The sequence below is a fragment of the Heliangelus exortis genome, chromosome 1, assembly GCF_036169615.1.
Source record: "Heliangelus exortis chromosome 1, bHelExo1.hap1, whole genome shotgun sequence".
In the NCBI taxonomy this organism is placed as follows: Eukaryota; Metazoa; Chordata; class Aves; order Apodiformes; family Trochilidae; genus Heliangelus; species Heliangelus exortis.
The window spans coordinates 87,977,670-87,991,345 of record NC_092422.1 but is presented as its reverse complement, the minus strand read 5'-3'; the positions used below and the strand labels follow the sequence as shown (position 1 = coordinate 87,991,345).

General features: G+C 38.8%; 1 protein-coding gene across 2 annotated transcripts in view; it reads left to right on the top strand.

Moving 5' to 3' along the window:
• BACE2 (beta-secretase 2) overlaps positions 1 to 4,443 on the top strand; it is a 48,706-nt gene extending 44,263 nt beyond the window's left edge. Inside the window, exon 9 of one of the 2 annotated variants that reach the window (XM_071752782.1) lies at positions 2,416 to 4,443. In XM_071752782.1, the coding sequence (XP_071608883.1) occupies positions 2,416 to 2,669 (254 nt within the window). In that variant the 3' untranslated portion in view covers positions 2,670 to 4,443. The remainder of the gene's footprint in view (positions 1 to 2,415) is intronic. The other variant, XM_071752790.1, reaches the window with a different exon arrangement.
• Positions 4,444 to 13,676: the final 9,233 nt, after the last annotated feature.

The window sequence follows — 13,676 nt, the reverse complement described above, 5'->3', positions numbered from 1 at the left end:
CTGTCAAGCATTCTCAAAATGTAATTTAAAATGTCAGCCACCATGGCAACAGTTTTGTATTGCCTTTTTAAATAGGACTAATTATTGTACTCAAGCCAAATAATGACTAATTAGGGACTGTTTATTTTCAAAGCTATCTCCAAGGTGGAAAATTGTGCTGCTTTTTTTTCCCCTATCTCTTCAAAATACTAAATTCCTAAGTAGTAATACTTAGGCCTTGTGTATCACATTAGTATTAAATGTCGTTTAGTTTGGTTTTGCTGCAGGACTTCACATAGATAGATGAAATAGATATCATAGAATCATAGAATTTTATACCAGGGGGTGAGACTTCCAGAAGCAACAATCGTATGGTAGACAAAGTTGCAATATGGGGACTCTGAACCAAATGGATCTTCTAGGAAGTCTTTTGCAAGTCTGTCCACTACCATGCAGCTCCTGTATCACATCTGTATGACAGCACTGTCTTGGCAAAGATAATGTTCATGATACAGGGTGCACAGGCCAGTTTATTACCATCTGAGGAGCTGAAAGAATACGTGTGTGGCATTTGCCAGTGTTAGGGTGCTTGTGAGTGCAGCCTCTGGTTTCACCCAGTCCACTCCAACTCTCCTACAGGAGTCTTCCCACACTTGCAGCTGGAGAAAGGGCTGCTTCAGTTGAGAGATCCTACAGAAGATTCCTCATTTGGGCATTTTGTTTGTTATGACAGGATGGTTTCCCATAAGAACAGTGAGTTAGCCTGATTCTCCTTGCAGCCTGGCAGGCACCAGCACCAATACAAAAGGGGCAGTGAGGGACAGGAGCACGGGCAGGCAGGGACTGTCTCTTTCAGCAGCAGCCTGCAGTTAAGTTGAATTAAGTCTAATTGAGACTTAAATGTTAAAATAATACAAGATTTTGGGAGGCCAGGGACTGAATACCAACTGAAGTCTTTCCCAATAAATTGCAGGTAAAGCAGTCCACCTATTTTGCATTTGTTTCTCCACAAAGAACCTTAAAGGCTGCCCGCCTCTCACAAACCCAGTCTTCCCTCTGCCTTCCAGTGGTTATTTTATGCTAATCTCTTTAAACATGTTCCTAGAGTTGTATCTAAGATACATGTGAATAAGAGATGCTGTTTTCAGTTGGCAGGGTCACTTAAAATTTGGCAGGAGTGTATCTGTGTGTAAAATGAACAAGAAATGAAGCAGGAAGGTTAAAACTGAGGTCTTTATATGAAATACACAAAGGTTTCGCGAAGTATCTGACTAAATAAGTGAATTTCAACTGCTAGAAGACTTGTTAATATGCACAGACAGTACTAACTGCAGGCTCCTAGTTGCCCCAAGCAAGCTAAAAGGTATCCATCCTTCCCTGGCTGGGGAACCTGCAGGTAGGAAACTCTGAATATTTTGTTGCCCTAGGCAACTCACTTGCTCTGCCTTTACAATACCCGTAGCCCTGTCCACAACTCAGGGGAACTTTGCTTTGCTTGCTGGGAATTGCCAGGGTTACTGTGACAACCATGGGCAGCATAACCCTTTTTAGCAAATACTGGCTTAACAAGTAGGGGTTTGTGATGGTAATGAAACAAGTCAAGGACTCTGTGATGTTACTGAGATGGATGGCCTTTTGAAAACAGAGCTGCCAAGGCACCTCTTCATGCTCCTCTCCTCAGCTTTGTCCTATCCATTTTCCAAGCTGCTCAATTAGCTTCTCATTCCCTGCCCAAAGCACTGCTCCTTCATGTCCCAGCTCCTCACTCCTGAGACCTTCCTCTCCACCATTCCCCTTTTCTTTACAGCTTTCACCCAGCTCCCCTGTCCCCCCTCCTCATCCTTCTGAGTTTTCACCTCCACTCACAAGTGTCTGTGCTGCTTTGCACCCTGCACTTTGTGTAGGATACAACTCTTTTTAAGGCATCTATGAAGGTAATGATCCTTCATGCTTCTCCCTAACACCCTGTAGATAGCAAACACAGAAGCTGTAAGAATCATCTGAGTTACTCTTCCAGATGTTGCAAATGCCAGAAACAAAACGTGCTCAGGTTCTGACCTGCTCCAGGATAGGTGGTGTAGGATTTTTAAGCTTTTGCTAAATTGACATTTCTAAAAGGTTAGTCTAGAGAGAAGAGGTGATCCAGTGGCTTGGGCTTTAATATGGGCCATGGGAGACCCATTTAAACGTTTGCTTTCTTGCTGACAGCCTGTGTAGATGTGGAAGTGTCACGGTCTCCCTGTGCTTCAGATTCCCATTTTATAAACATGGAGTGCTAATATTTTTATTGCAGAGAGAAATACAATAAAACATGAGTATGCTGAGATGTTTGATGATGGAGGTAAAGTGATACATAAATATTTAGTCTAGATCTTTTGCTAATGCTTTTAAAGGGTCTCTTTAAGACTTAACGTTTTTCTTTTTATCATTTCTCAGAAGTTAATGGCTCTCCAGTGTCCGAGATCGAGGGCCCTTTCACAACAGCAGATGTTGCAAGCAACTGTGTTTCCAGCCTTACATTCCATGAACCCGTGTTGTGGATTGCCTCCTATGCTCTCATGAGCCTGTGTGGACTTATCCTCCTAGTACTGATCATCCTCCTCCTTATTCCACCACGGTGTCAGCACAGCTACACCGACAACGACGTAGTCAATGACGAATCCTCCTTAGTGCGGCATCGATGGAAATGAGAAACTTGATTGTGAAACCTGGGACTTAAGCAGAACGAAGAACAAAGTACTTTGCCAAGGGGAAGAAGCCAATGCCTCGGTCCTTTCTACATTCATGACAAATTGCTGTTGAAATCCTGCCAAATAACCCGCATCTCAACTTTTTAAGCTTTATTTTCTAACGCTGATTCTCAACCAAAGCACTGTTAATGTGCTACGGTGCTGGATTTGCTACTGCAGTGAAGTGAGCCTTTATGCTCTCAGCAGTACCTTCTTAAAAAAAAAAAAAAAAAAGGAAAAGAAAAACAAAGGAAAAAAAAAACCCCACACCATGATGTTCTTCCACTGTCTGAACAAAACTGTCCATCCCTCTCACAAAAAAAAAAGGAGCTGTCCGTATTTTCTAACTAATCAAGCCCTAACTGTAGAAAAATATAAAAAGCCTCAATAATCTTTCTTATTAATTGCATTAAATGAATATTGCTTTCTGTTCACATCAATTCATTTTTAAACTGTGCTCATGGTGTGGGGGAGGGAGAAATGTAAAACTTAAGCAGCAGAGAAAAGGAAGTAAGGTCAATAAGAATTGTTGGTTTGTGGATTTTTTTCCTCAAGGTCACTGCTGCCACTTGAGAGGGTCACCCTTCCTGAATGTCGTTACAAAATTGTTTGAGGTGGTAAAAACTGGGAAACAAAATTGTTCAGCCTTAGTGTAAAACAAGACTACCTCTCTTAGTTTAAAGGATGCTGCCACTGGTAAGCATGTGGCTTAGAACTGGTCTTAAACCACAGGATGCTCCATACAACCAAATGCAACCCCCTGACTTCAGAATAGAAGATTTCATAAAAATTAATACTACATTACTTTCCGCTTCAGTGCATAAAAAAGCCTTTCAATTTTCCGCCTACTTTCAGGTTTTGTGGGTTTTGTTGGTTTTTTTGATCTGGGGATGACTGGTATTTAAAAAAGGCTGGTCTGCATATGTATGGACAGATGCTAAAGCTAAGGTCTGTGTTCTGCCATCTCTTTTGGTATTCCTCGTGAGCAGGTAACAAAAAGGAAACAACAAAATGAGAAAAGACATCCGTTTTTTTTGGCTGAGCTCAGCAGCTTAGAAGTTCAAGAGAAAAGTACCTGTCTTAATGTGACTGTGAAGTGAAAGTCTTAATGCTGGCTTGTTTTTCAGCTTGAACAGTGGTAGGAGGTCTTTAGTTTAGCTTCACTGGTGTGTCAATCATATAAAAAGCGTGTGAACTGACCGATGGAAAACAAACGTGGCAAGACTGAAAACAATAGTGGGAGAGAGCAGGGAAGAATATATTTGACCAGACCTCCATTGCGCAAGCATTGATCTTAATGACGAGGTCAGAGCGTGGTATTTTCTTTGCAGATACAACATCTTTTTCTTTTAGCTGGTCAGCGAGCGTTTCAGGACCTCCATCACTTTCCTGCAACAGTGGTGCAGTCGGTTTGAAAAATAAACAACTCAAGGTTGAGGAGTCTAGTGATACCTATTAGTTATATGTTTAAAAAAAAACAAGGAAAAAAATTCCTTTGCACATTGATAGCAGAGCAGTTTCCATATCTGTGTGGGAAACAAAGAAAAAAATAAAAAAGAAGCTTAGCTCTGACTCTCCCAATCCCCTGCCTAGAAAATTTTCTGCATATAATCCCTTCATATAGCTTTCTGATTCACACTGCCTCTGCATCTAACTCCACATGGAATAAGAAAATATGATCTTTTTTTCAGGAACGGTGCTTATGTGAAAATAAAACACTTTTTTCCTTTTTTTTAACTTAACTTGTGTATTTCACTTAATAACTGCAAGTGCCTGTGGTTTTCTTTCCTTTTTAATTCTTGACTTTCAGATTTCTTGGCTGAAAAGAGTTAAATAATTAGTGTTGTGATCCAATGCCTGAGAATTATTTCTCTTAGAATTAGGAGTTGGAAGTAGGAGGAAATTTTGTACTTGTTTCTATCTTCTTCTACCTCTTAGTTTTTAAGGGGACAAAAATGATGAATTACAAGAAATGTAAGAAACTACAGGAGTTTGGTGTATTCTCCCTATTCTGTTTTCTGTACATCTCTCTCCAAATGTCTTATAATTAGAATTTTTAGTACATGCTATAAGAATACAACTCCCCAGAGTTGTTCTTAAAGCAATACACTTTGCTCTGTAGAGAGTGAGAGTTCCAACTCTGTGATTCAGTTCCATATCATACCCTGGATTTAGTTTGACACAAAACAAATAATTTCAAAGTTGTATTCCTTCTATAGTTTAGTAATATACATAGTGCTTCTGTCACCTGTTTCAAACAGAAACATGGTGTGAATGTTTGGATTGATACAGTGGTAAACAATGAACCCTTTTTTCAATACAGAAAATAACATTTACATGCTTTAAAAATGTTTATTATCTGCTTCCCTTCCCCCAACTCCTCCTGTCTCCTTACCACAAAGAGTTTTAGGAAGTAATTAATTGAAAAAGGCTCCTAGTATGCTTTCTAATGACAAGCAAGATTTCTTCCGAGTTGCTTAATGAAGTCTTTTTAGTGCACTAGATTTCATATAAAAGCCTTTCATTTTTACCCTTTCACTTTTAATGTCATTGGCCAAGACATTTTAATAGAAACACTTGAAATATATGAGCAATAATCAAGTAGCACAAATGAAATAGTAATATATTCCTGAGTTTTCATGGCATCCCTTGCCACTGAAATTTCACTTGTAGTAAAAATGCTGCCAGTGACATCTGCTAGCAGCACACACTTCATTTCAGCTTGTAAATTGATACTTACACTGGCAGATATTCAGGTGAGCATTGCTTTGTTGCTCTGGCAACAAGAAGAGCAATAGAAACCCTTGAGGGTTCATTTTTAGCCTACAGCACATTAAGAAAAATAATGCTCTTCAGCATTTTTCTATGAAAGATGAAATACAGTGAGAGACTACAGTCAAGTGTCTTACTAGTTGTCTCTTTCCCTGATAATTTTTCTTTAAACGAGGGTGCTGTGAGATATTTTATACTCCTGTTAACTAACTTCAGATATGAGTAAACCATATATTAAAAAAAAAAAATTAAAAAGCTAAAACCCAGAGCTTTGAAAAATTGTGGTGCTAGAAAATACTCTCTATTTACAGTGGAAGGTAGGATACTCCACATCACACAGGACTACATATCATTCCTTTCATACATATCAAAATTTCTTGCAGAAGCACTGTATTCATAATGTGAATGTAATATCCTGTGCCATTAAAATGACAGAAAGCTGTGTTTCATTGGATGCAGTCTTTTAGATAATTGATGCTATCAGTTCTATCATTAGGGATTTGGAGATGTGTGATTTGAGTTCAAGTAGTTAAACCTGATTTCAAACATAGGAATATGTTAGTTCTATCCTGCTGCCTTCACAAGTTTTAGAAATACTATCATAGGCTTTTTAGCTCAATTTAAATGCTGAAGAAAATAGATCAGGAATTTTAATAAGACTTTTTTTTTTTTTTTTTACCTTCTGTGAAAGAAGTTAGGATTGTTCTCTTTTTAAGGTGAAAGAGCTTGTCTTTAGGATTTCTATGTTGGATCAACCTAAATGCAATATAACAGGGCACTATAACATTACAGTTCTCAGCATTGATGCTGTTTGGGTAAATTCATGGTAATCACAGAGCTATCAGTTTTGGTATCCAGTGTCCATTGCTTAACTAGTTACCTCTTTATAAGCCAAAGGTAACCTATGGGTATTCTGCCCAGTTACTTGCTGTGTATCAGTTGGCTGTTTCACTGAAGAGTGAGTCATGTGAGTACATTTTTCTCTTAAATATGAAAAGGCTTACAAGAGTTGTTGCTTAACATAGCACTTCTTTCAGAGAGTGGTTCCTAAGTTTTCTGATAATCCACAAGGACTGTGCTGCTGAAAGCTTCTTTGATTTCTGTAGGGTGTCCAACAACTAGGCAAGTTGCTTGTCATATCCTGGTTTCAGATATGAGCCTCATATGTATAAGTAGTAATATGAGCTGCATAATGAAGCAGACTGGTACAATGACCTATGGAGGGGCAAGTAAGGAAATTATGAAAAGAGAAATAAGTAATATACTCTTCACTTCATTAAATATTTTAAGAGCATAAGGGTTTGATCCTTTTAAGAAGGGGCCATACTATTTATCATGACATTAGCTCCTGTCAGACTTGACTCCCTTATTGACAAATTGTTCATTTCTGCCTACTGAAGTTCTTGATGCTGTTCAAAGTAAAGACAGACTGGTAATGGGATATGAGCAATCTTCTGAGCCAGTCAGATTTTCTGGCTTTTGGGTCCTCTTCAGGTGTTAGGCCAGGCTTGTGAGTAATCCAGAATCCTGGTAATGGTTCCTTGGGAGCATTCTCTGAAATATCATTGTTGGCTTCAACCTGACCCCTGGATGAGATGCGTCCATGCCACAGAAGTCACTGCTACAACTTGCACTGACTGACAGAGGGGATGCTGAGAGCTGCAGCTGGCTGGTGCTGTGAAATGCTGAAGATGGGTCTTCTACCATTTGGGTAGAATTGGGTCTTCTACCAGACTTCCAGATGAAGGGAGAGACTTCCAGAATGGGAGAATGAGTGCAGTTGCTGACAAGCTCCTGTGAGTGTAAGGTGAGCCAGTCACCTGGACTCTTTGGTAAGGGTTCCCTTGTCTGAAGAGTTTGAAAGCCAGGGTACCTATTGCTGTTACTGGGAATTACCCACTCACAGGTGAGTAAAGGCCACGGTCATCTTTAAGTAGAATCATTGGTCTGTTACTGAATATATTCTTCTCCATGTAACAAAGTGCAAGCACTATGCTGTGCTCACCCCTATGGTGCTGTGTCTCACCCCTAGCAACAGTCTGGTTGTAAGCAACAGAATAGTTTATTTTAAAACAGGTTGGCATCAGCTACTGTACAGTAGTACAACATCAGAATGTTTTGTGTTTTGTTTTTTTTTTCTTTTCACTATATCTAGGCTTTGTCTGGATATTTGTGGTTATATGTTTTTTGAAATACTAGGAATTTTAGATTAGACTATGAAAGCAAAGGCATAATTTCTTTTCAACTAGATAAAACACAGAAGGTAATTCTCAGCATTTAAAAGAAAGTAGCCCTCAGTAAGTGTTCTCTTTTTAAAAAAAATTATGGTTATCACTTAGAGTGCTTTAGTGTAGCTGCTATCTTGCTAATTCACTGGCTGTAAATCTGATTTTTCTGATTATCTTCTGGTGCCCTCATTCTTTACCTTCCCTCCCACCACCAAAAAAAAAAACCCAAAAAAAAAAAAACCCCCTCCCAAAAAAAAACAAAAAAAACCCAAAAAAAAAAAAAAACCAAAAACCAAACCAAAACAAAAAAAAATGGAAGATCTCAATACTCAAAATTCATCCTTCTAACGAAAGATCTCTTTTTCTTGGTAACCATTCACAGACCTGTTTTAAGGCAGTGTATAAGGCTTTAGGTATTAACTCAAGGTTGACACTACTCCCATTGGTATTAGGAAGAGAATCAGTGCCAAAACTTCATCTGTGTCAGTGGTCCCTGAACTTGTGTGGAAAGAACTCCTGGGTGCATTTGACTCTAGTTCCTAGACCTCTTTCACTTCCCACTTGGAAATACTTAACTGCATTGTCTTCCTCACTGGTCCTGTGTGTTTTAACTTTTTCTCTGTCCTTATAAAGTACAGGAATGGAGGGGAGGACCATAAGGAGAATCAGTGAGAATCAGTGCCATTCCTTAGGCAGTCAACTGCCCCTTCCTCATTTTCTATCCTGCCACCAGCTGTAGTGGACTCTTACTGGTTCTTCTTGCTGACTCAGACACTTCTGCTTTTTTTCCAGTTGAGGAACTCAGCCTGCTCTGATTTTACAGTGATGTATACTTAGACAAAATACTTGAATAAATTACATTCTTTGTAACTATCCTCTCATCACATCCCCCTTTAAAGAGGAAAATTTTCACAAAGCCATGTCAAACCTGCAAAGGGTATGTTTATTCCTGTGTTGCAAGAAAGGAATTACATAGTTGAATGTTTAAATGGCTGTAATTTGCAACAAAGCTGTGGTTGGGAAAAGTCATACTGAAGTGGCTGAAGTGGTACTGAAAAGACAATGACAATTTATTGATAGCACCAAGTCAGGGATTAGTGAAAAAAAAATTGCTTTGCTAGACAATACTCCATGCTACACAAGGTTGAGTGTTTAAATAAAATGTATCTGAAAGAGGCAGTTCACATTTTTTATTGAAAATATTATATGGCGATGCAAAAATCTTTTAAGACTTTACATCAACTATTATTTGATAGTTCTTTAGGAGTGTAGAAAGGATTTCGCCTTTAAGGAAATCATTCCACCTCAATTCCACAATGCTGGAAAGGAAAATTGGATCAAAACTTTTTTTAAAAAGGGGGTACAGTCTTTTAAATCAGGTGATGTTAGGATGCCTATCCCACTTAGTGTCAAGCCTCATTACTGAATTTTCCAAAAGCTGGTATTTTGTACTTCAAGTCTTACCATTTTCAGATAAACACTATGTAAAAATCAAGTTTTCTTCTGCTTAAAATAAACGATTAATTCTTTAAACCTATTCAGCGTGTCTTTTTAAATCCTGTTGAGATGAAATTCCAAGGTGATAAATTATATCCATCCAAATTGTTCCTACTTCTTTGGGTCTTTCAATTCTACCTTATGGCTTTTATCCCTGAAAGAAAGCAGAACTGTTCTATATCTTGGCTGAACCTTGAGGGAAAGGGAGGAAGCAGGCAAGTTTAGCTCTCTAGTGATCTTTTTTTCTGCTTAAACCCACATAACTGAGACTTTCTTGCTTCAACTTTGTCACTTCATTTAAGTACTGGGGAGAAACTGGACAGAGAGAGAAAACATTAGCTTGAGAAGATGGAGCTTTTGACCATCTGGAATGGATTCCAGTAGTATTTTGGACTGCTTCAGTCGACTGCCCTAAACTGTAAAAGAAGGATGCATACGAGGGGAATGTCCCTGTCCCGAGGTTTCTTACCTTGGGAGAGCCGGGATGGGGGTGGTCACTGTGCGCTTCGTGCTGTACCCCGGGAGGTGGCGCACACGGTTTGTTTTTCAAAGGAGGGAGTTTTCGGTCCTTTTCGCGGCAAATCCTGTTGTCTCGGTTAAATTCTACTACAAGTACCTTCCGTTTTTCTATCTTTCAGATATCCTAACTAAAAGGGTCCTTAACTTGTGTCCTCCTGACCAGTTGGTAATGTCCCTCTCCCCTACCACCTAAAAAAGCTTCTTCTTAAAAATCTATTCTTTATAAGCCTCTTTTTAAAAAATCTATTCTTTATAAGCCCTAAACTTTTATCTTTAAAGGTCGTGTGCTGTATGCATGTTGATGAATTCAGAGAATTGGTCAAGACAGATTAGCACCAGCTGTTCAATATGGGGTTTTTATTTCACACTTTACAAAGCTGGCTGGTGTTGCTTATTACTGTCCTGATACTGTGAAGCCTGTGTTTTATTGCACAGCTCTGCTCACATGGGTACTGTACAAGTTCTCAATTTTTTTCTTGCACTTAAACTTTTATGCTTCTGAGCACCTTATGTGTTTCAGGCTTATTGAATCCAGACCTGCCTGTTCATACTTCTCTTGCTCATCTTTCCTCATTAAAGCTAGCCCATCTAAATGAAATGCTTTTTAAGTTTGTGTATGAAGCACAAAAATAAGAGTTTATTGCAAAAATACGGGGTTTTTTTTTGGTAATGACAGTGCAGTAGAAAAAAATCCATAAAGATTTACAATTCAAGTGCTCAATTTTATTTTTCAGGATTCTGAGGGCCACTGAAACTGTAAACATTAAACACTATTCTTCCCTTTCTGCACCAAAACTAACTCTTTTTTAAAATTAATGGCTAGGATTTTTTTCCTTCTAGAGGCTTGCAAATAACATCTGTCTATACTATGACTCATAATTTGTTTTTATAGGAAACTCAATAGCATTTCCTAAGAAATATTGGTTATTGTAAAGGTGACAAGAATTGATGCTGCCAGTGCGTACAGAAACACCAGCATATTGGATTTTTATAGTTGTTGGCTAGATACAACTACTTTTATCAATAAATAAGGTAGTCTGTTATTCAGATTATTTCTTTTCATCCACCCACCACTGTTCTGAAGTTATATGGATGGGAATACTACTTATTTTTCCTTTGGTTAAGTTTTTTTTCAATTATAAGCTTAACACTGAAGTCAGCTTTCTTTATTCTTACCATGTGAGATTTTTTTATTGTAGTATATCTTGGACGTTGTCTAAGTTGGTATCCACTGATTTTTAACTGATACTTTTACACAGCTTTTCAAATTGCTCATACATTCCCCTCCATGGACTAATTTGTACCATCATTTTCCCACACCATCCTGCAGTATCAGCCTGCTGTCATTGTCCACGTCTGTTGCCATCCTGGCTCACAGGTAAGGTGATAACCTTTTGTCTCTCTTCCACCTCTCCCTGGAGACAGGTCTGAAAGAAATCCAGCTCTCTCACTGTGTATGCAGACTGAGCTTCAAAAACAGTTTTACTGTAGTCTTTTGCTCTTTTAAAACTCCAGCATCACCTTCAGGTGACCTGAGCCTGTCACAGTGGTGTCAGCCTGGGTCGACAAACCCAGGGTTGGCAGAATGGATCAGGGACGAGCTCCAGGACTTACCACGAGATGTCGTCTTGTCAAGCTACAAGTGCTTTGGGATTGCTGATAGCAGGGACCTTGCCAATCCAGCACTCTATGGTAAATCTCGACTTGATGGCAGGCTTACAGAATTGTTTACATCCAGACTTGGCTTTAGCCCATGTGGGACTGCACAGGGGCTGTGCTAATAGGGACCTGTAGTCCTGATGACTGTGCTGACAGCAGCATTTCAAGAAAGCAGACAACAGAGAGCCTGTAGGATTGTGCAAAGCAATATCAAAGCATCCAGCTTTAATAGAAGGATTTTCCTTTCCCTCATTTTATTCTTCCCCCCCTCACAGCCCCCTCTGCCTTTGTCTTTGAAAAGTTTGGGTCACTATATTTGAAAGATTCACAGGACCATCACCACTGGAAAAGACCTCTACAATCACCCAGTCCAGCTGTCAACCCAGAAAAAAAGCACCATGCCCACTAGGGCACGTCCTGAAGTGCCACATCCACAAAATGTTTTATTACCTCCAGGGATGGTGACTCCACCTCCCTGTGCAGCCCATTCCAGTGCCTGACTACTCTTTCAGTAAAAAAAATATTACTAATATGTAGTCTGTTTTATTCTTTCTAATATATAATTCAATTTACTTAATTATTTCTAATATCTAGTCCAGACTATTAGATCTGAGCCCATAATACTCTGAGCTATTGCTGCTACTACTGAGGAAATTGTCCATCAAGACCTTCTGTCTGGATGAGGTGTGACTGACTATCTTCTCCTTGTGTAACTCTGTATTAACAAAGCATAAGCAAAGCATACAAAAATGTTCCACCTTGAATAATTTTAAGTTGTTTAAGGTTGTTTGACAGACCAGCAACATCATGGGAGGCAGCTTTACAGGTTTTCTAGGCTATAAACTGAAAGTAATCATTGCTTGTTTTGTGCCTTCTGTTACATTATCTGGTTTGCCTACCAGGATGGAAGGTGCTAAGATTTTAATAAATCCACAAAAGAAGTATCTAAAAGCTGTCATCTTCTTCTAACTATTTGTGTCATTTGTGACATTCAGGATAAACAAGGGAAAAAAAGTTGTTGTATTAAAATATACATTTAAATCTCTATTTCTCTATTTTACTCTTTATGCTACCACAATTCAGGATGTTGAGATTTTAACAGGCACACAGTGAAGTATGGCTGAGCTACAGCAAAGAACTGATGTTCCACATTCCTACCTCCATTGCCCATGTGTATGTTCTTATCTGTCTCAAGTTTTAGGTGAAGTTAGTTAACTTAAACATCAGTTGTGTATTTCATATAGGTGGTTTAGTTTTTCTAGTCCCTGTGACCTCTACAAGCAAAGATTTGGTACAATAATCTTCCCCTGCCTTAAAATCTCTGCCTCCATTTAAAATAATTAAATTCTTTTAATTTATCCTAGCAAGACTAAAAATACAGTCTTGGCCAGTTGTGGTTGAGTAGAAAACACGTAAATTTAATAGCTACAAGGATTGGAATGACACTTTTGCTAATTTGTTAGCCAAGAGGGGTGGGTGCAGAAAATACCTCTGGAGGTGCAGCAGCTCAAAAGGCAAGTGGGAACTTGCTGTGTTGTAATTTTACAGTGTTAGGAAATGCCCATAAATTTTCTGTAAGGGCTGTGGCTTTCATGATGATAAGACAAGTTTAACACTTATGCAGTGTGTACATACATTCACCTGTTCCATTTAGTGTCTGCAAGAGTAATTTGTTTCCTATTCTCCTTATCACCAAAGGGTTCCAACAGCCTCACAAGCATTAAGAGTGAAGATTAATGTTTTGAAAGTTTTTCCTCTAAGCTTTCAAATTACAGAATGAATGGTTACAGAATGAACAGAAATAATGATACATCAAGTGGCTGATTAATCACTAAAGGAAGAGCAGTATCACTTGTCTTTTGCAGACACAAAACTGAGACACCTGAAGTAAAACATTTTAGATTTTCCCAGTCCTTGGGTATATATAGACACCGCTGGGTCTAGGGGACTTGGTCAGGCAAGCAAACCCATTACTGTGTTACCTGGTTTTGTGTCAAATGCCTGGGTGCAGGTTCAATGTAACTCAGGTAGTAATAAAGGAACACTGCTACATTTTTCCTGCGGGTAAAAGCAGATAAATTGGTGGCTATTCAAAAGACACTGATCACTAATGATGGGGTTTTTTCACTGTCAGGTGTTGAAGTAGTGACAAAGCACCTAGGGGCTTAAAATTTTTATTTGTGGAGTCTCTAGCTAACCAGTGCTCAGATAACACATTTATTTCAAAATTAAATTATCCTGAGTGCTAGCTGATTTTCCTTGCTTTAATAAAACTAGCAGAATCCTTCATTTG